Source organism: Myotis brandtii, unplaced genomic scaffold (assembly GCF_000412655.1).
Source record: "Myotis brandtii unplaced genomic scaffold, ASM41265v1 scaffold563, whole genome shotgun sequence".
In the NCBI taxonomy this organism is placed as follows: domain Eukaryota; kingdom Metazoa; phylum Chordata; class Mammalia; order Chiroptera; family Vespertilionidae; genus Myotis; species Myotis brandtii.
Window position 1 is genome coordinate 338,079 of NW_005370096.1, and position 23,452 is coordinate 361,530.

Sequence of the window (23,452 nt, forward strand, 5' to 3'; positions counted from 1 at the left end):
ATAGCTGAATTATAAGAGACTAACAGTAAAAATTGATTACTTCTAAGTTCTTAGGGAAATGAAAAATAGTTTTCTAGTGCTGAAGATGCTTAAGATAAAACCCTTCGTCAAGAATGGAAGTCAATGATTAAGCTTCAATGAGGCATAATTAAAATATTCACCCTTGCAACCCTGACATCCTATTTCAAAAGCACGAAAGACCCCTGACACCTGGCCAGGCATTTCTACCCACGGAGACAGGCCGAGGGCCAGCCCGCAGCAGACCTACCAGATGTCCGCTTTGCGGCCGTAGCCTTCCCCGCTGATCACCTCGGGGCTCATCCAGTAGGGCGTGCCCGTGACAGACTTCATTCCTGTCCCCGAAAGGCAGATTGTTTGAAGCCGTTTGCTGGCCCCGAAATCTCCTAGCTTGACGTTGCCTGTTGAATCTCGCAGAATATTCGCACCTAAAAATAAGAAACATCCTCCTTGCATTCTTCCTGTCGGCAGTTTGGAGCGTATAAAAGGACAACAGCAGAGAAGTAAACGGAGCAGACTCTTCGATCTGTCTCCAAACTGCCGCTCGCACCGCCAGTCAGGACAGTGCCCATGAAGGGCTCACTCACACACTGAAGATTCAGAACCAGGGAGTGCGTGAAGGCCACGCGGGGACGGGGCGGGCGGAGGAGGGGCAGCACAGCAGGCTCTGGGCCCAGTGTGTCTGTCCTAAAGCAAGAGGCTGCAGCTAAAGCTCATTTCCCTGAGGAGGGATGTCCCGGGGGACCCTCATCATCAAAACTTCCAGCACTTTCCTCTCCTGCTCTAACTTAGTATTAGTTATTTTATATTTTATAGTTTCTCTAAATATTGGGTTTTGCTTTATATTGATGTTTCTTCTCAATTTCTACATATTTAAAATCTCTTCCAAGCAAGCTTCCAGCTTTGTTTTTAAATTTCATTTACTTTTATAATAAACTTATTATAAACTGACTCTGATTGCCTAGCTTGAGGTGGTTGAATTCTCTACGGTGAAGTGCCCCTCTCCCTTGCCATGCTGTCCCGAGAGGCTGGCACACAGCCCATGAAGGAGTCGGCTGCGCTCCAGGCGGAGCGGAGACAGGAATTACTGGGAATCATTCTGCACAGGAGCTTGTCTCCTCTCCCACCGGCTTCTTTGCCAATTTGTTTGTATCACTATGAACACAAGGATATTTATTTTATACTTTGGGTTATAAACTAACGTGCCTTTTTCGTTGCTCACATTGTTCCAGCTTTGGCCAGTGGGAACTCTTTCTCTTGGCTCCTGTGTCCCTTTGTCATAACCCCATCATTGTGTTCCTGTTTTTGGTTTGGGGTTGGTTTTTAGCATCTTCTTACTTTCGGGCACTATTAGATGCTCAAGGCCTAGAATCAGCCCTCTCTCCAAAGAGCCCTAGTTACTTTTTTTTAAAATTTATTTTTATTGTTTCAGAGAGGAAGGGAGAGGGAGAGAGAGAGAGAAACATCAATGATGACAGAATCATTGATCAGGTGCTTCCTGCACACCCCACCCTGGGGATCGAGCTCACAACCCGGGCATGTACCCTGAGCGGGAATCTAACTGTGACTTCCTGGTTCATAGGTCAATGCTCAACCATTGAGGCACACCGGCTGGGCCCTAGTTACTTTTAATGGTATCAGAAACCAAGATCCAGGGGCTAGGTTCATTTATTTGTTATTCTCTGTTTTCCCCTTTATTTATCATTTTAAAACTCAATTTTTTCTTCTGAAATTACAAGTCTTATTTCTGTCTTATGTAAATTATTTCTATTCTCATTTTTAGCTTTACCTATAAACTACCAGTTTTTAAATAAGCAATTTATTTTAACTTATCCAATTTTGAAACTGTTATTTTTAAAAAATATTTTTATTGATTTTGAATGAGAGGAAGGGAGAGGGAGAAAGAAAAACACTGATGTGAGAGCAGAACACGGATTGGCTGCCTCCTGCACGCCCTCCGAGCCTGCAACCCGGGCATGTGCCCTGACCAGGAACTGAACCGGCAACCCTTTGGTGCACTGGAAAACAATCAACTGAGCCACAGTGGCCAGGGCTACTTTGTTCTTTTTAAGTCTCCTATAACCATAACCACATATTTTTTTAAGTGGGGGGAAATGATGAAAGGTCTTTTAAATATTTTCTTTTTATTGATTTTAGAGAGAGGAGAGAGGGAGAGAGAAACATCGATCAGTTGGAGGTCCACTGATCCCCACAGGACAGGCCGAGGGACCCCACTGGTGCACCAATCTGCGCACCGGGCCTCTAGTATTTTATATTTTTAAAAATCCTTTTCTGCCGAAACCGGTTTGGCTCAGTGGATAGAGCGTCGGCCTGCAGACTGAAAGGTCCCAGGTTCGATTCCGGTCAAGGGCATGTACCTGAGTTGCGGGCACATCCCCAGTAGGAGATGTGCAGGAGGCAGCTGGTCGATGTTTCTCTCTCATTGATGTTTCTAATTCTCTATCTCTCTCCCTTCCTCTCTGTAAAAAATCAATAAAATATATTAAAATAAAAAAAAAAAATAAAAAAAAAATCCTTTTCTTCTTCCTTTTTTTTTTTTTTAATGGCCTCTAAGGAGAGTGAGTAGTGGAGAAAAGCTACATTATAGACGGGAGAGAATGCATACTGTCCAGTCCCACTGTGAACTTCCGTACTTGTCTCTGTTCTCCCAGCAAACCCCAGCCTGGTGGTGGTGGCTCTCCACAGCTCTGCCAGTACCAGATGCCGTCCCAGCGAGCCACAGGCCTGAGGGAGGCACACACCAGCAGTCCGGCAGAACAGCACTGTCTACCCTGTCAACATCTCCCTGTTCATCACGCAAAAAGGACTCTGTAAAAAAAAAAAAAAGCCACTATCTCTAAAATATTTAGCCAGGGAAGGGCAAAAACAAGCCAGATTTTACTGGCTACAGCAGGGAAGGCACAGTCCCAGGCAGACCACAGACAGGCAGAGCTAACCATGGGGAGGAATCACCAATGTGGCATCAATGCCCATCCATACGAAGGGCTGAGTGAAAAATGTGTAACCAGGTTCCCAATATAGACTCCTACGTTTTCAACTTACTTTGGATACCTTAAAAGCAAACTATGAAGGAGATTTTTCAAACAAATATAAAAGCAGGTAGAATAGTATATGTATCCATGCCCCAGCCCCACCTGTGCTGCCAGCCTCTCCCTCTTCCCCCCTCATATTATTTGAAACAAAGGCAAGACTTCATGATCGATAGTTCATTAGCTTTAAAAGATAATGGCTCTTATTACACCAAACAGGATGGACAATACCTCCTTAATAATGTTAAATATATACTCAGGGGTTTTTACATTTTTATAAAAACCAGAATCCAAATAAGGTCCATACATTGAGACTCAATGATTCATATGTTAAGCCTTTACTGATCTAAAGGTCCCTGTGATCTTTTCCATGGCACTTTAGGAGGAACCTGAGTTGTCTGCCCGTGGCTTTCCTAGTGACTAGGTCTTCGGACTCCATCCCAAGGCACCCTATTGGCCATGTTCGTCTGCTGATATGTATAGTCTACAATTCTAAAATTTGGTAGCTGAATCTAAAGGCTTGATCAGATTCAGATTATTATTATTACTTTTTGCAAAACTACTTCATAGATATGATGATGTAATCTAAAGATAGGAAGTATGTCATGCTCAACTGTCTCTGTTTTAGATGTCAGCACCTGTTAATCTTTAATGCTTATACCTATTAATTCATTAGTGGTTGTAAAATGGCACTATTCCATAATTCCTTCTTCATTTGTTAGTCAAAATATTGCTATAAAGACAAGTTTTCTTTCAACCACTATGTTGTCCTCAATGGTACAGTCAGTAAAAGAAAGGCAGAATAAAGGGACCCTGTTATGAAATAATGAGTTGATTGCCTAGCAACAATGATCAATTAGTTTTTATCCTAGGTTTCATCAACTATCGTTCTTTTTCCCTCACAGTTTAAAAATTTCTCACCATAAAGTTTGGGAAATATAGAAAAAGTAAAAACTGTGTCAAAGAAAACAACTATCACTCATCCTGCCATTTGGAAGTAACCACTGTCAATCATATGAACACTTTTCTTCTAGGCCATACTCTCACTTTACAGACGGTATTGCATCTCTAACTTACACCTTACTTTCCTCCTGTCCCTGTATTTGTACTATCAGGATTTTAAGTCAGCTTGCTTCCAGCCTCATCTGACTAGTGTGGTTCATCACTCCTGGTAAGGCCCATCTGGGGTAGCTCCCCTTGGTCCCTGTACCTCGTCTCACTATGAGCGCTAAAGAGAAACCAGCTTGAATAGAGATCATTCCTAAAAGAATTCCCCAGTGTGGTTCTTCAAGCTATCAGCTGTCCTTGACACCTGAGGCCTGCCTAAGCTGGGCAGATTTTGACATGAAAGACAGGCTCCTCTCTCTTCAGGTCATGAGCCACACCCTCCTTCTCTTGTATGCTTCATTCTGGTGCGACGGTCTGGCTCAATGTTCTGTAGCAGAGTCCACTATATCACTAGACACTGGTTAGCAGCGCTCTCTTTAGCCTGAATATGGCCACATTCGGGATGTGGCTCACCACAGGAAGGCAGTAAATACCTGGGTAGCTCAACCCCTCAGTAAGACCAATAAAAAATGTATTTTTTATTTTTATTCATATACTAGAGGCCTGATGCACGAAATCTGTGCAACAGTAGGCCTTCCTTTCCCTGGCTGCCAGCACTGGCTTCCCTCTAGCACCCGGGACCTGGGCTTCCCTCCAGCCACTGGCCCCAGCTTCATCCGGAAGGTCGTCAGAAGGATGTCTGGTCTAATTAGCATATTGTGCTTTTATTATTATAGACTAGAGGCCTGGTGCAAGAAATTCGTGCACGAGGCGGGCAGGGGGGTGTCCCTCAGCCTGACCTGCACCCTCTCCAATCTGGGACATCCCTCTCACAATCCGGGACCGTTGGCTCCTAACCGCTCTCCTGCCTGCCTGCCTGATCGCCCCTAACCACCTCTGCCTGCCTGCCTGATTGCCCCTAACTGCCCCCCCGCCCCCGCTGGCCTGGTCACCCCTTACTGCCCTCCCTGCCGGCCTGGTCGCCCCACACAGCCTGCTGTTCAGTCGTTTGGTCGTCCCTCACTAAACCCCCCTGCGGCCTGGTCGCCCCACACAGCCTGCTGGTCATTACTGTTACTGTGACGGCGTCCCGGACAATTTGCATATTCCTCTATTATTAGTATAGATTGGTTGACTGAATAGTCATCTTTTAATTTGGGGTCACAACCCAATTTTTCTAGAACCAAGCTTCAGTTTTTATAGACTCACACCTGCAGGTATGCTTTGCAATACAGAATTTAAGCACTCTCAAATTTTACATATCTCCTCCACTCACTTTTATCTCACTTCATGCATTTATCTTACATACCTGATCCCTGAAAACAGCTGAATTTTAAAAATAGCTTAACTGAGTTGAAGTTCATCCGAGCTCAATCTCAGGCTCCCTTCCTCCTTCTTATTTCCTCCCTAGATAATAACGCCCACTCCAAAGGCTTAAATTAATATGATCTCAACATGAAGTACATCATCACCATAGCTATCTGAATGCTTTCTAGACACCAGACACGGTTTTAAGCATATTATATGTGTCATCTCATTTAATCCTTACAGGAACCTTATGAGTTGGACATTATCACCCTCGCTAAACATGAGGCATGGAGGCATAGAGGGACTGTGCGTGTGTGCAAGGTCACGCGATTAATCACGGATAAAGCCTGAATTTGAACCAAGCCATCAATCTAGTGCCAGAGACTTCTCCGAACCATTATATTCTAATGCCTCTGCCCTAACATGAAACATGGTCTCACTTTTTATGGTCATTTGAACTTTACTAATTCTGTGAAGCCCATAGGGGAGTGGCCTACCGTGGAGACCTGGACACCAGAACTTGCCGGAATATGACTGAGTCCTACAGTATTTTAAAGGCAGCTGTACTGATTTAAACGTTAAATGTCTTAAGTGTATTACTCTTCTTATTCACACACAAAGAAAACTGTGTATTTAAAATGAAAAGACCTCATTCCTTACCTTTGATGTCTCTATGAACAATCATATTACTATGTAAATAGTAGACGCCTTCCAGAATCTGACGGGTGTATTTCCTGGTCACATTCTCAGTAAGAGCTCCATATGCTTTTAATTGGTCCTTAATTGAACCCTAAATGAAAACAAAAGAAAACTATTGTATGGTTTGAAATGAACCACTATATTACATCTTTATTTTTTAAAGAATCCTAGCTGAGTGGGAAAGCATGGGAATTCTCAGTAAGAGCGTATATGCCATCTCATTTACATACAATTCAATTATATACTAGTATTCCCTGACAAGAGCTGTGTAAGAGCATGGGTCACCACTAAAGGAAGCCTTTACAATGATTCTTGATCCTTGTTTGTATTACTATCTTGGTTCTAACTGTCTCATATTCCTTGCAACTGTGTTTCTAAAAATTCTCTTGTACTTTTATATTGTTTTGCCCAGAATATATTTTTGCTTTTCCTACTTGTTCTTCTATATATGTCCTACTTAATTATTTATTTTTTTCTTTCTCTGTTTTTAGAAGCATTTTATTATTATTATTTTTTTTTATTTTTATTTTATTTAGAAGCGTTTTATTGATATCTGCCAATTTATTTCTCAGGAGAAAGAATGGGTATGATTAGAAAATCAGAACACATTCAATTTTAAAGTTTTTCCTTTATATACTTAACATGCTAGTTCAAAACATGAGAAAACATATTAAAGAGGAATTTCAAATTGTCCTAAGTATTTTTAATGCAGGACGAGGTGCCATCTTGGAGAATGCTGAGTCAGTCTGATGTGAGACAGACACGTGAATTTTACAAAAGCTGCCCTACTGGTTCCAATGTGCAAATCTGATGAATAACAAACACTTTAAAAGATGGAAAGAAAATGCTTCCTGAGGAACAGATCTTCTCTTTTAAGATTTATTGTGCCGACGGCACTAACGATCCATTGGTGTAGCTGTTTATCTTTGTGTACCTTCTTCAGTAGGAACAACTGGAATGGGTTGGGAAGCACTGTGCCAGCTAAAAATTGCATGTGTGTAGCCCTAACCAGTTTGGCTCAGTGGATAGAGCATCGGCCTGCAGACTGAAGGGTCCCAGGTTCGATTCTGGTCAAGGGCATGTACCTTGGTTGCAGGCACATCCCCAGTAGGAGGTGTGCAGGAGGCAGCTGATCAATGTTTCTCTGTCATCGATGTTTCTAACTCTCTATTCCTCTCCCTTCCTCTCTGTAAAAAATCAATAAAATATATTAAAAAAATTGCATGTGTGTATGTAAAATTAACAGAGATTAAAAACGACTGCTAGTCCAGGTACTGAAAATAAAAGTAGTTATAGTTCTAGTCTGAAAGTAGTTGTAGATACACTAAGGAATGGGGTGCTGTGCTTGAGAAAATGGAAGAAGAGATGACAATTTTGGCAAATCTTGAATCCAGCAAGCTTAATTTACTGAGAAAAATTATATAGCATCATTCACAAACTTGGAGATTCAGGAAAGTCTAGGAACATGTACCGTATGTCCAACCCATTGATGCCATGGGCTTACCATATTTACAATTCATTCAGATTGTCAATTAACTATAACTAATTTGGTAATGAGCTTTTAAATTTAAGGAACTGAAATCTATACTTTGATAAGACAGCTGCTTTTATGTGATCTAACACCTCTTCCTGAATAATCCTGGTTTATCCTAAGATTGCTAACTATATAAAGATTATCCATCTCTATTTGTGATATAAATCAGTTTTAACCAATTAATCATTTTAATTAATCGTATCTTCAACAATCTGAGTCTCTATTCACTGTTATTCATAATTATTTTCTATCTTAATTTAAATATTACACAAATAGTTCAACTTTGCCACAATTTTAATTTTTAACATTGTTCTCTTGGACAATGCCATCATAATTTACTTCCACCATGGGCAATGAATTTCCATTTTTTCCATCACAGATCATACTAAAATAAATATATGCAGCTTTTTCCTTCTTTTGGATTACTTCTGTAGAATAAATTTCTGTGAGATGCCCTTGTGAGACTGAGTATGGTTAAGACCACTACTATCAGAATCTGGTCCAATTTTATGATTCATAAGCTTACCCTACAACAGGGGTGGGCAAACTTTTTGACTCGAGGGCCACAATGGGTTCTTAAACTGGACCAGAGGGCCGGAACAAAAGCATGGATGGAGTGTTTGTGTGAACTAATATAAATTCAAAGTAAACATCATTACATAAAAGGGTACGGTCTTTTTTTTTTTTTAGTTTTATTCATTTCAAACGGGCCGGATCCAGCCCGCGGGCCGTAGTTTGCCCACGGCTGCCCTACAACCTTGTACATTCTACATATAATTCTAACAAACTATTCCCTTAAAGACCCATAAATCAAACCTTTTTTCTATCATATATGACTTATTAAACTATGAGAATGCATGTATTTTTTAAATAATTTTTTTATTGATTTCAGAGAGGAAGGGAGAGGGAGAGAGATAGAAACAGCAATGAAGAGAAGCACTGATTGGCTGCCTCCTGCATCCCCCTACTGGGGATTGAGTCCCCAACCCAGGCATGTGTCCTGGCCAGGAATCAAACCATGACCTACTGGTTGATAGGTCGATCAATGCTCAACCACTGAGCGACACTGGATGGATTGCATGTATTTTTAAATGCGTAAACATACCATCTTGAAAATCATTAGTATTAGAATGTACTCTACATATTATAAAAATAATATAGAGGGATGGCTCTATGAATCACGTTTTGCAGCTCCTAATGAAATTATTTACTGAGACGATTATTATCAAACTGTGTTATAAACATTAGGTGATGGCTGAAAAGGAACTGTGAGTCATTGCTTTAGCTCATTACTTTCTGGTCTTCAGGAAAAAACAAAACTTGACAATGGAAGAATCAGGGTATCAAGCACCCTAATCTAGCCATCAATCTTAGCATCACTAACAATGAAACAACCAAAAACTGTATCTAATGGGATGCAACATAAAGTACACAGCATGATCTATGGCGCATTCTAATAAAAAATGTTAAATTTGAATCTAACTTAGACTTTAGATCTAACCTGGAGTTTATAGAAAATAAGGGGATAAAGGAACAAATTATAAAATGCCATGAGGTGAGACTGTCAACAGAACAATAGCCTGTTAAATCTATGTCACATAAAACTGCTCTGGATTAAAAGAGGAGTGCCCGGTCAGCATGGCTCAGTGGTTGAGCATCGACCTATGAACCAGGAGGTCTCGGTTTGATTCCTGGTCAGGGCACATGGCCAGGTTGTGGGCTTGATCCCCAGTGTGGGGTGTGTAGGAGGCAGCCAATCAATGATTCTCTCTCATTATTGATGCTTCTCTCTCTCTCCCTCTCCCTTCCTCTCTGAAATCAATAAAAACTTATTAAAAATAAATGTACTATGTGGTCCTGAACTGGATCCTGGTTTGGACAAACCAGCTATTACGAATATTTTTAAGGCTCTTAGAGAAATCTCAGTATGGACTATGATGCTTGTAACCTATTTTAGTATATATTAGAATTTTTAAAATGAGTTAAAAGCCGAGGCTGGTTTGGCTCAGTGGATAGAGCGTCGGCCTGGGAACTGAAAGGTCCCAGGTTCGATTCCGGTCGGGGGCATGTGCCTGGGTTGCGGGCACATCCCCAGTGGGAGATGTGCGGGAGGCGGCTGATTGATGTTTCTCTCTCATCGATGTTTCTGGCTCTCTATCTCTCTCCCTTCCTCTCTGTGAAAAATCAATAAAATATATTTAAAAAAAAAATAAATAAAAAAAATGAGTTAAAAATACAAAGATAGATGAAGAAGATAGAAAATAAAATTGGAGAGCATTATGCTAAGCGAAATAAGCCAGTCAGAGAAAGATAAATAGGATCTCACTCATTTGTGGAATATAATGAACAACGTAAACTGATGAACAAAAATAGATCCAGAGACAGAGAAGCATCAATCAGACTGTCAAACCTCAGAGGGAAGGCAGGGGTGGTGGTGGGGGTAAGAGATCAACCAAAGGACTTGTATGCATTCATATAAGCATAACCAATGGACATAGACAACAGGGGGGTGAGGGCATGTGCTGGGGGTGGGAGCAGCTGAGGAGAGGTCAATGGAGGAAAAAGGAGACATGTAATACTTTAAACAATAAACAATTTAAATAAAAAAAATAAAGAAAATAAAATTATTTTACTAATTTAAAACTCTTTCAAAATTTCATTAACTAGGTATAACATTTTATAAATCAAAGTTTTATTATTTTTCCTTCCTCAACTAAATCTTTAAATAAAATGTCTATTTTTTTCATATGTTTTTATTGATTTCAGAGGGAGGAAGGGAGAGGGAGAGAGAGATAAAAACATCAATGATAAGAATAATCATTGATCAGCTACCTCCTGCAAGCCCCCTACTGGGGATCGAGTCCACAATCCGGGCATGTGCCCTGATCAGGAATCCAACCATGATCCTGGTCATGGGTCAATGCTCAACCACTGAGCAACGCTGGCCGAAAGTATGCTATTTTCAAAGGATATACTAACTTACCCCTGGCATATATTCCATAAATATGGAAAGTTTTTTTTCCTGGAGATCCCTCAAACAGCCATAATACTGAACGATTCGTTCATGCAATAAATTTTTCAACAACTGAATTTCACACTCAAGTGCATTTACTTCCTGAAAGACAGAACTCATTGTTAAATCTTTACAGCATTGTTAGTAAAAGTAAAAAATTAGAATTTCATTGACCATCAAGGTGATTTAATTCTGAGATTTTTACTTCCTAAGGAATAAACATTTTTAAGTCTGTAAATAATAACTGTCCTTGAAGGTATGCTAAAGCAACACTAAATCAAAATGTAACTGAGCATTAAAAGAGAAAAATCCACAGTACAAAGTAGATAAACATATCTAATTATTGATTTTGCAAATAATTTGTGTTAGGAAAAATAAACATTCTATCATGTGTTACATTTATTTTATTAAAAACACGTGTTTTCTGTGTGCAGCGAGTCTTACCTTGCTGGTCTCAGGTCTCTCGGGGTCAAACTGAACTTGCTTAACAGCCAACTCTCTTCCTGTATCGACATCATAACAGAGGTAGACCCTGCCAAAGGCTCCCTGGCCAAGCAGTTTGCCCAATCTCCAGTTTATTGGAGCACGGGGTGCTAAAAAAGAACACTTTTTAAAAATGGAATATCTAGATTGCACAAAAATGGTTAAGGACTAAATGAGTATGCTGCATTAGTAACATTCTTGATTGAATATGCTTGGGTGTGAGGAAAAATCATGGTCATCCAAGTTCATAATGATCATCATGGTTTGGGTTTTTTAAACATTTTCTTTATTGATTTTTAGAGAGAGAGAGAAATATCGATTGGCCACCTCCTGCACACCCCTACCTGGGCATGTGTCTTGACCGGAAATTGAATCAACGACCTTTCAGTGCACAGAACAACACTCAACGGAACCACACAGGCCAGTGCAAGATCACCAGCTTTGAAAAACTGCCTCTTCAGTCAATTTTCTAAGAATTCTAAACCCAAACAAGGTTCATAATCCCATAACTCATTTTTTCCAATGCAATGAGATTATTTTCTTTCTTGGTTATATATGTAATAGTATTATTTCACTCAATCTAAGATGCCACTGCTTGTAAGATAAACTACTTATGATCTTTACTGCAGCAATATTTATAGTCAGTTTTCCATCTGCCTATGATATAGAAAGCTGGAAAGAGCCCTACTCTAATTCTAACAAAAGAAAATCTTGAAAACAGCCCGAGGGAAAAAAGCAAACTACAGGCAAAGGAACAAAGACACAAACTACAGAACACTTCTCCTCAGAAAATATAAAAGCCAAAAAACTAGGGAGAAATATTTTTAAAGTGCTGAAAGGGAAAAAAACCTGCTTAGAATTCTACACCCAGAAAATAAAATCTTTCAAAAAGAAAGGAGAAACAAAGACCTTTTTCAAAAAAACAAAAGCTGAAAGAACTTATTACCAGCAGATTTGTATTAGAAGAAAGGTTAAAGTAATTATTCAAGCAGAAGAAATTTAATACCTGACAGAATCTTGGATCTACATAAAGATCTACATAAATAAACTGAAGGTATATATAAAAGGCTTTTTTTCTCTTATTTTTTAATCCTTTAAAAGACAGCTGTCTAAGGCAAATGTAGTGTGAGGGCATAGATGTAAAAGTAAAACATGATGACACCAGCACAAAAGGGAGGAATTCAGAGAATGCAAATATTACTGTAATCTTTGAGCGTGCATCTTTGTATGCACCGATTACATGATAAAGTTCAGATACTTCACAATCTGGCCTGAGTTACCATTCTAGTCCTATTTCTACTCTTCCAAGTAAGATATCTTCCACTTCGGCCAAAAACAAACTCTTCCACACCTTCAGAATATGCCATGGCCTCTGCACATGTCACCTCCTTACTGGTGAATTCTTACTCACACGTAAGATCTAGACTAAATGTTACACTATAATTACTGCTCCAGATATCATTCTCCCTATTAGGCTATATCTGAGAGGGTGTATTTGAAATCTCAACACAGAAATGTGAAATGAATGAACGGATGACTAATTGATGACACTTCTCCCAATGAAAGAGGACAGAATCATCTAAAGTAATTCAGCAGCAATAACATGCTTTACCTGCCATTCCAATCACCTTTAGAAATACAACTTTGTTGAGAAGTTGGTCTCACTCTTGAGGACTGGCTTGATATTTATTCCTTTTAATACTATAAAATTCTGCAAAGGTTCTATTATACATTTCACTATGCCAATGACTATTACTTACAGCGGCTAGGTGGGCTGATGTCCATTACAGTTAAAGTAGGATTATCTATGTCACTTCCCCTTCTTCTTATTCGACTATCATCATACTCTGGGGTAAAGATACTGCTTCCACTACTAGTGCTTAAGGAGTGGTCAGTAGGACTGAAATTCACAGGAGACCGGAAGCTGGTCCCCTGGGTCCTTCTAGCTCTTGGAAAAGTTTTACGACCTACAAAACAAAAATATAATCACCTTAAAACTTTTATTAATATGTTGTAATTGAATGTTTTTAAAATTTGTAATGTAAGGAACAGAAATTTGTCCCATGACTAGGCTAAGAAACTGAAATAGCAATGATTATTTAATTATATGTTTTAAACCTAAAGTTAGTATTTTTTAAAGAGTTCAAGGAAAAATCCTTGTTAACAGTAAATCATAAAGTCAGTAACAAAAATACAAGGAAAAAAGGTGAAAGCAGAAATGAAAAGTAGGAGAAAAACAAACAAGATCTGAATACAAATTCAAATAATCTCTTATGTTAACACATATATACACACATTCATAAAAATCATAGAACTCTCACTTTGGGGTAAAAAGTAGAAAAAATATAATTTAGTCTCATTTCTAATCACGATTTAAAATATAAAAAAAAAAAATTGGAAAGTTAAAGGTAGCAATATTTTTTTCCCTTAAAAGGGCCATGCAAGTATGAATATTATGAAGGAGTAACTTTCTGAATAATATTTTTAATTATTCCCTTCCTTCTAGGGGAAAGATAAATACTATGAGGTAAGTTGGCATAAAACTAAGATGTTATTATAATTTTAGTTATGACCCAATTAAAAAAAATTTTAGGCAGAAAGCTAAATGATTGAGAAACAAGTTTATTTATAATAGTATTACTTAAATATGAAATTTTTATTTTTATTATTTTTGAGAATTTTCACAAACTGTTCTTATCTGAATGCCAGCAACGTACCATCATTATAGTCTTGATGGTGATATGAAACATGATACCTCCTTGGATAGGTTCCTCCTTTTCCAAATTTCTCAAAGATAGGGTTATCGTAGTCTATTGAGACACATAAGAAACTTATGTTATTAAGAAAGCCAAGTACTTCTTTCAAATAATGAAAAACATATTTACATGTTTTGATTTTTTAAAAAATTCCCCTCACCTTTCCCGCTAAACCATTACTTAATAGCATAAACATTAAACATTTAGAATGTGGATAATCTAACCTGAAAATTCCTGATGATTATCTGGGTAGCTCTGTGCCCTAGGCATTCGTGATTTTGGATAGCTGTCTCTAAAAGTAGAAAATGTCACATTAAATTGAGAGAATGTAAATAAAACATTAAAAAAACTGTATGCAATATCAATATCTGTACGTATGTGTGGAGATCATATCTATATATATAAAACCTAAATATGCAAATAGACCAAATGGCGGAACAACTGAACAACCAGTCGCTATGACGTGTGCTGACCACCAGGGGGCACGCATGGAACATGGCGGGCATCAGCAGCAGGCGGGATGGTGGAGCAGGTAAGCAGGGGCGCCAGACCAAGGCAGGGCGCCAGTTGCTGTCATCAGGGCGAGCCTCTGGTGATACCTGAAAATTCTTTGCTCCCGCGCGCCGCAGTCCCACCGGGCGCTCACACCTGCTGCCGGCGCCAGCCTCAGCCCCACTTGCACCTGCTGCCAGTGCTGGAGCCACCACCCGCATCCGCTGCCGGTGACTGGCGCCGGTCCCAATTGTTGGCGCTGTCAGCGTCAGCGGGTGTGAGTGGTGGCTCCCAGCCCCGATCGCCCCTCAGTGCTTCTTCACCTCCCTCTGCTCCTGAGGAGCGAACGGGACAGCAGCCGCTACTCGCACCCGCTACTCGCACCCGCTGCTGGCGTTGGCCCTAATTGCTCCACACCATCAGCGGGGCGGGTGCAAGCGGGCGGGTGCAAGCCGGGCTGGTGCCATCAGCGCATGGGAACAGCGGTGGCGGGAGCGGGATTGCTGGGAGATAGGGGACCGGGAACCACGGCAGGAGGGGCCAGGTAGGGGCGTGGAGGGTGGGCCGAGACCTGCCCCTGTGCCCACCGCAACCTCACGGCCCACAGTTCCTTTCAAGGTGCACGAATTTTCCTTAAACTCTTATTGGTCCATGCAGACATGAAGTGTGGCTTTAAAGATGAACCCATGGAGTTCAGATGATGTGCTTAGGAATCACAGGTGCTCGGGCATGCCTGTGCTTTATCCTCGCTCTGTCACTTCACTAGCTGTTGCAACCTTGGAATCACCTTTCTGAGACTGTTTCCACATCTATAAAAAAAGAGGTAATATGCCCTAACCAGTTCGGCTCAGTGGATAGAGCGGCGGCCTGTGGACTGAAGGGTCCCAGGTTCGATTCCAGTCAAGGGCATGTACCTTGGTTGCGGGCACATCCCCAGTAGGAAGTGTGCAGGAGGCAGCTGATTGATGTTTCTCTCTCATTGATGTTTCTAACTCTCTATCCCTCTCCCTTCCTCTCTGTAAAAAATCAATTAAAAAAAAACAACCCAAAAAAATAAACCACGCCATAGACACCTCATTAAAAAAAAAAAGGAAGTAATTTCTAACTTATCAAGTATATATATTTTACATTATTATTTCCCTAAATTTCTTAAATGTTTTAAATGGCTGTCTTGATGTAGATGCAAGCAAAGACAAAGGCTTCATGTACACAGGTAACAGAAAATTAAATGTCTATTCCCTTACAATATTAGTTATATTTTTACAATAAAGATTTTAATAAAGACACTGACTCTGTGTGTCCTAATTGAGACCAGGAGAGAGGGAGCACTTGTAACAAAAAATTCACTTGATCCGCCTTATATTCTTGAACAGCTATTTTACAAAACAATAGGATTTCAATTTTACATCACAATCAACATACTGGGCCACAACTACCAAGACTGTTAAGTTATTTATAATTTGGTGCCAGAACAAACATAATTCTAAACAGGTGAAACAAAACTCACAAAATCTCCAAAACATTAATACAAAATTTGATAGCAGTTTTGCCAATACAGTTTTAAAAGTAAACGTACTTAAATTCTAAGTTTGCATTTAACTTCAAAACACTATTTTGGCAAGCAGGAATACTCAAAATATTATAATAAGGTGTCAGTTTTAACGAATAATGATACTGAGTCCCATGAGGTTAAGGGATTTGTCTACACTATACAAAAATTAATTTGCCATAAGTATGTATAGACAGTATCAATTACGTTCCTCTGAATGTAGCACAAAAGCATTGATAACTCAACATACTGTATATGTATGTATATGTATATATATGCATATTTACCCACATATGTTAAAAAACAAAAAATACAATCAACATTACCCATCCAAAGGACTATCAAGTGATGGACAACTTCCTGAGCCAGAATTTTCAGGGCTGCTTAAAAATAATGGGTCCAGCATCTAGAAAAATAGAGTTCCACCATTTGATGTGAAATAACCAGAAGTTACTGTTTTTTAAGAAACAAACAGCTTTATTGAGATATAAGTCATGTAACATAAAATTCACTCATTTCAAGTGTACAATTTAATGGTTTTTAGCAAGTATACTGAAAGTTGTGAGACCTCCTGACAATCTCAGAACACCGTCAGTACCTAAAAAAGAAACCTACCCAATAGCAGTTACCCTCAGAGCTACTAATTTTTAAATGTTTAAAATGTAGTTGTCCCTTATAGGTAGGCTACAAATTCAAAACATCCTAAGAGAAAAATGTTGTTTCTCTATGGACTAAATAATGAAAAGCTAAAAGATTTCACATAATTTTTCTTACTGTAAACCGAACAAAGGCCCCACCCAAATGAGACTAAACACCATGAGTGCTGCATTATTAGAAAATGAAACTGCAATAGAAGCAGCCAATGTAACTTACAGAAACTGCAGGAACTCCACAGAAATATTTCAGTACTACACAACTTTTCATAACATTTTTTTCTATTTTGTTCATTAGATTCCACAAAAATATGGAACGCCCCACGAGTTTGGGTGTCATCCTTGAGCAGGGGACATGCTAATCTTTTCTGTATGGTTCATTTATAGGTACGTACTGCTGGAGTGAGCACTTAGTAACTTTTTTTTTACATGTGCTTTTTAAAAAGATATATTTTTATTGATTTCAGAGAAGGGAAGGGCGAGAAACATCAATGATGAGAGAGAACCATCGATTGGCTGCCTCCTACACACCCCTTTCCAGGGATCAAGACAGAAACCCAGGCATGTACCCTGACCAGGAATCAAACCATGACCTCCTGGTTCATAGGCTGATGATCAACAGAGCTACAGCAGCCCGGTAGCATTTAGAAACATTTAAAAATGTTTTAGAAAGTTGATAAACCTCACCTTCACAAAGTTAAATGTCGTTTTGACTATATCTTTTAAATATTAATTTTAAAATCTGAATATTAACCCCAGGATTACAAATACTGCAATCATTTATTTATGGATGGGCAATATAAAATAATCCACCTTATTGTAACTTTCTTTATGCATGAATGCACACAGGCACACATAGTGTAGGGAAATTAGGCATTTTCCTACACTTTTTACCATTTTGTTCACTTAAGGAAGATATGGGATTAAGAGGTGTAATACACACACACACACACACACACACACACACACACACCTGCCAAACCACACTGACCTAGGCAATATCCCTTTAATAAAATAAGAAACCACATCCAACTCCTGCTTACTTGGTCCATGCTCTCTGGAATGAACTCCCCTTCACTGTGGATGCTGGTGAAGGACCCGTTCCTGGCAACCTGATGCAGTTCATCTGGAATGTATCCTGGGGGAGGGGAGCTTTGATCTCTACTAGTGGAACCTCAAACAAGAAAATTATAGGATTTTATAAAGATCAGCATGGAATCAATTTTTGTTTTAATTAAATATACATAGAACTTCTGGTCTATATTACCAATAATGTTAGCTACTGAAACCCAGTTTTTATTAAAGCTTATCAAAACATTCCTGTCTGTAAAACTTCAAATATTTTTATACCTTTCTAACTCCCACCCTACTATAATTATTGCCTCACTGTAATATTCATTCACACATATTAGGTGGTGCATTCTTCTGGCTGCTGACAAAGCACTGTGGGGTTGCTAATACAAGAAAGCTTTCTAGATGAGTGCCACTGCTCCCAAACTCCCAGAGGCCACTTGTGCCCAGGTGCTCCCCTGCGTAATGCACGGAAGGCATCCTGATGTAGTGGAGAGAACATGGCTTCAGAGTCAGACCTCGTTTTGATGGGGAAAATCTTTTTTTTGGGGGGGGGGGGGATAGCACTCTGAACTTGTGCCAGTAACCTAATGTACATTCTTGATAACCCATAATTAAGTCACTGCCCCTTTCCCAGAATCTGGTCTTGCAAGACCTGAGGCCAAAAACCATGAACAGCACACAGCCCCCAGAGGGGGGATTATCAGCGCTGGTGCCAGGCCAGGCCCTTAGGTATGGTCTCAAGACCCCCAACACCTGGGGCTTTTTGCAAAGCTCACGAAAGGTCCGGACGTATAATCCATATTTGGGGGACAAAGACACCAAAAGGGGATAAAAGAAGGGCTTCCATCATATTGGTTTGCTCAGAATTTGAGAGGCAACCTCCTCTGAGTCTGCCTGCGTAAGAAAGCTGTGTAACTCCATTTCTCTAAGCATTGCTTCGGTTTTCTCCGGTCTTCTACAACAGTTTAAATCCCAGTTATAGCTATTTGTCAGCTCTGTGTCTTTGGGAAAGTGACCCAATCCCCAGAAACCTGTTCCTCACTGGCAAACATGGGACTAAATCCCTTCTCTGCAAGAGTACTGTGACTATAAAATTATTCATAATGAGCATATGCCTGCACATTTGGCTCCACAGTTTTCCTTCCATTCCCTCTCTAATCTTTAGAAACCGAAAGTGAGATGACTTCTTAACCATTTAGCTTGTATTAGAGTGTTTTCAATTTGGAGTCCTGAATTTTATTATTGGGGACTTAAAATTAGGCTGTTGTTTTTGTGGCAAGCCATGTTCCTGAAATGTACATTTCTTTATAATTTAGAAAACTGGAGAATCTAATATAGTTTATCTAATTAATCACTTAATTTCTTATTAGACAATAATCCACTTTATTCTTACCTGGATGTACAGAAACAATGTCATGTTTATTAACACAGTTTCTCTCTGCTCCTAATTTTTTGAACTTAAACTTTAAAAAAACATATGGGGAAGTTATATGAGTATTAAAAGCTCTGGTCAGATTTAAAAACAAAATAGGTTTTACCTTACGTAAAGGGGTCATTGTGAGTATATGTCAGTATTTGTTGGTGATGAGACCCGGGAAAAGAGTTTAAAGAAGTAGCAAATGGAAGACCAGTAATTTTTTAATTTGTAATTTACAATTTCTTATCTAGCAATGAAATCAAACAAGGATGTTTATTACAAGAACAACAGTGAGACATTCAGTACAATTTTAATTAAAAATGAATTGAAAATGTCAAATTAACTAATGCATTTAGCTTGTTCTGTCTAATGCAACTAAAATAAATTGGCAATGTTTGCCCTGGCTGGCACAGCTCAGCTGGTTGGAGCTTCATCCTGTACACCAAAAGATAGCAGGTTCAATCCTGGTCAGGACACATGCCCAGGTTGTGGGTTCGATCCCTGGTCAGGGTGCGTACAGGAGGCAACCGATTAATGCTTCTCTCACATCAATATTTCTCTCTCTCCCCCTAAAATCAATTAAAAAATAATTATAAATAAAAATAAATTGGGAATATTTTACTTTAAAATGATAGGTACTAAAATGTGATAAGGAAAGGGAATAAAGAAAGAAATGTATAATTACTAATAGTCATGCTTCCTAGTCTGAAAAGCAAAATGTACTTGAAAGGTGCTCTCTCAATTTACTGCTATAACAATCCCATAATTTAAAGTGGACAAAGTTACCAATCTCAGATTAATCAGAGAAATGGAAGTGAAATGCAGGTATCCCTAATGTTCTTTCAACAGACGTTTAAATTATATAAAAATATAGCCAAATGAAGATGAACAATTTTTATTTTACTTGTATATTTTCTTTGTTGCTCACATTTTCAGCATTTCTGAACAGAAGAATTTATGTAAGATGATACTCAGAAGGACCAAAACAGATGATAAATAACCGCTATTTTTGGTGATTCACATGCTAATTTAATCTCTTCTCTCGTTATTAACAAATGTCTTCTGTTACCAGTCTTAGATTCCCAATCACATCTCTTATTTTGTCATACTCTCCTGCTTCCTCCATATTCATCTGTTTTTCCTCCTCTTCTACTTCTTCCCTTCAAAACCTTCGCTCAAATATGTTTTCGTGCTATCTTTAATGACCAGTCACTGCCCAATCTGCTAAACACATTTACACCAGTGGTTTCTGAGCAATGTAATGCTCCTACAATATAAAAACGTAGCTTATCAGTGTTCCACACAAAGAGAAGACTGGGGCGCTCTGAGCACCTCTGCCCACCCCATGCCCCACTAACAGGCCTCCTGTAAAACACGGCATACAACATCCATTTCTCTTTGCACCACAGCTTAATTGTAACAGTATATCATTACTGAGAAATAAAAACTGAATACTACTCCTATAAAATAAAGAGCTAATATGCTAATTAGACCAAACAGCAGAACGACCCTCCAGAGGAAGCCGAGGCAGCCGGGGCTGCAAGGGCCAAGCCTCTTGCACAAATTTCATGCATTGGGCCTCCAGTAAAGTAATAATAAAGCATAATCTAGAAACTCTTTATTTTGATAACATTCTTGACATTAACTAAAACTCAGAGAAAGGCTTATGAACGTAGTCCATCCATTAATTTTATTTTTTAATCCTCACACAAGGTCATGCTTTTAGAGAAGAAGGGAGGGAGGGAGGGAGGGAGGAGAAGTAGAGGACGAGGACGAGGACGAGGACAAGGATGAGGACGAGAAAGAGGAAAGGGAAGGGAAGGGAAGGGGAGAGAGAGAGAGAGAGAGAGAGAGAGAGAGAGAGAGAAAAGAGAAAGATCAAAGTGAGAGAGAAACATTGATCAGTTGCCTTCCGCATGCTCCCCAATTGGGGACCAAACCCACAACCCAGGAATGTGCCCTGACAGGGAATTGAACCAGCAACCTTTCAGTGCAGGGACAATTCTCAACCAAGTGAGCCCCTCTGGACGGGCCATCTATTAATTTTAATATATGAAAATACTTCTTTTAATTTTTCCCTCCAGTTTCTTTGTATAGTTAAAATTTCTTTGAGTAATTTGAATTTGTTCAACATTAAAATACCCTGGGGGTATATAAAGAAAGAGAATGTGTAAATGGGAGACTGCTAATCCTGTAATACTTGACATAATTTTTCAAGAAATATCAGATACTAGAAGATAGTTAACTTAGATAAATTACAGAGAGTTAGAGATAGCCTGCTATTTATCAGGGTTATGTTTAGTATATATAAAAGGTTAGAGGAAAAAACTGAGAAATCACCCATTTCACGATTTGGATACTAGCTCTCTTACCTATTACAGAAAGCCGTTTTTTCCTCTCTGCTTCAAATACTGTGTTATCCAAATCATCTAGTGATGGCAATGGTTCTACATTAGTAGCCTACAGAGGAAAAAGGATGATTAATGCGATTCTTCCCCTTTAAGGCTTAAACAGAATCCTAGATATTCTATATTGTTTGTGGGTCTTATCAAATCTACTCTTTAACATTTTAACATAATTCTTCCCAAGTTCTCAGTTTCTGCTAGTTTCATATGTACAATATATTACACTTGTAATATTGGCTATAGAGTTTTGAGGAGTAAAGACATTAAACGATAGCAGTTACAATGAGTACGTTTTCATTTAATCATATTGAAAATATATCAATAATTATAGGCTGTAACTATGTTTCATATATTAATTTTCACAGGCACAAATCCTATAGTCCTTACTGACAAACAATCCCGACTCATACCTGTGTACTTCCATTTACCACAAGTAATATCTTGAGGCTCTTCATATGAACACTGCGATCCAGCAGCTCCACAGCTTTGTCCAAGTCATCTTGAGTAGTTAATGGGATCACCAACTACACAAAAAGGAACATCAGGAATCATGCAGCCATCAAGTCCTTCCAGGACCATCTCATTCCTATGGGATTCTAACTCAGAGCTCTCAGAATACCTGCCTCTTTGATTTGTCAATATAATGGAATTCTGAATGAATACATGTATCCAGACTGCTTTGCTCTTCCAATCCTACCACCACTAAAATCACAGAAAAAATATAAACACTTTTTTTTGCTTTATGAATCATTAAATTATTCTAGAAACACATTTAAAATTAATTATCTAGGATATTTCCATAATATTGCTAAACTTAAGTTATAGTACCTTCACTCCAAAACAGCATTAAAGAGTATACACAAAAACTATCCTATCCTATATAACAAAATCCTAATATGCAAATCGACCGAACGGTGGAACGGGGCACCTCCTGTGTTGAGCGTCTGTCCCCCGAGAGGGAGGCGACTGGCGGTAGGGTATGCAAAGAGTTTGAGAGAAAGAACATTCTTGGTAGAGAAAGCAGTTTGTGAGCAGTGGGAGGCCCTAATATGGAAAAGACTTCTGCGCTCCAGGGATAGAAGTCCCAGTGGGAATGGAGTGACAGGGGAGGTGTTGGGTCCGAGTCCCTAGGCCAGGGACTGGACCTCCTTGGATGTCAGGTACCGGATGGAAAAGATATGAGCAGTCATAGGCGTATAAGAGACTTTATTGTAGACCCAGTAACCCTTGCTAATATAGTAGCAAACACAGGAGCCATTGCTAACAAACTCTTTGCAGGGTTGTCTTTTCCTACCTCAGTTTTCAGTAATTAAACATTAGCACCTCAGTCAGGTCTTCCTTAGTACTATCTAAATAGAATACCTACTGCCCTTGCCTTTATTCTTTGTCACAATATTTTATGCATACCCTTCAAAGAACTTAATATATTTAAACAGTTCATTTATTAACTGTCTGCTTCTCTTACTATAAGTCTATAAATTCCATAAGGGGCTGTAATTCCTAACTCATAGCATTATGCCTGGCAAATTCAACAAGTATTTTCTGAGGGGGTAAACAAACAAACAAAAAAGGTACAAATTAACCGGTAAACTACATTGTCCCTGAAAATTTTAAGGTCTCAAGATCTTGAGATCTCTTCATAGGACCTGAAAGAAACCTCAGAGATCATCAAATCGAATCCAAATTTTACAGAAGTTTCAAAAGGGGTTCCCCAGAACACAGAGCTCCTCAGGGCCACAGCAAGCCCTTAAGATCATGTACCACTCCCAAATGTAAACATGATCTAATCATGTCTTAACCACCATGAAAATAATCCTGTAAGTTTTAACTAAACTCACTACCAAAGCTCTACTGCCTCTTTAGTAAGTATAGAGCATGAGAAAAGATAATTTATCAATAAAGTACACAGAGTAAAAATAAAATATAAATAAGCAGCAAATGTTTAAATAATATA

At 39.1% G+C, this 23,452-nt stretch overlaps 1 protein-coding gene across 1 annotated transcript in view; it reads right to left on the minus strand.

Moving 5' to 3' along the window:
- Positions 1 to 23,452, minus strand: part of MAP3K2 (mitogen-activated protein kinase kinase kinase 2) — a 35,531-nt gene that overhangs the window by 5,582 nt on the left and 6,497 nt on the right. The window contains exons 5-15 of the mRNA XM_005878525.2: positions 21,909 to 22,022; positions 21,466 to 21,553; positions 17,646 to 17,776; positions 16,276 to 16,355; positions 14,133 to 14,200; positions 13,870 to 13,962; positions 12,913 to 13,119; positions 11,114 to 11,262; positions 10,640 to 10,771; positions 6,084 to 6,213; positions 269 to 446 (exon numbers count right to left, since the gene is read on the minus strand). Coding sequence (XP_005878587.1) covers positions 269 to 446; positions 6,084 to 6,213; positions 10,640 to 10,771; positions 11,114 to 11,262; positions 12,913 to 13,119; positions 13,870 to 13,962; positions 14,133 to 14,200; positions 16,276 to 16,355; positions 17,646 to 17,776; positions 21,466 to 21,553; positions 21,909 to 22,022 — 1,370 coding nt within the window. The remainder of the gene's footprint in view (positions 1 to 268; positions 447 to 6,083; positions 6,214 to 10,639; positions 10,772 to 11,113; positions 11,263 to 12,912; positions 13,120 to 13,869; positions 13,963 to 14,132; positions 14,201 to 16,275; positions 16,356 to 17,645; positions 17,777 to 21,465; positions 21,554 to 21,908; positions 22,023 to 23,452) is intronic.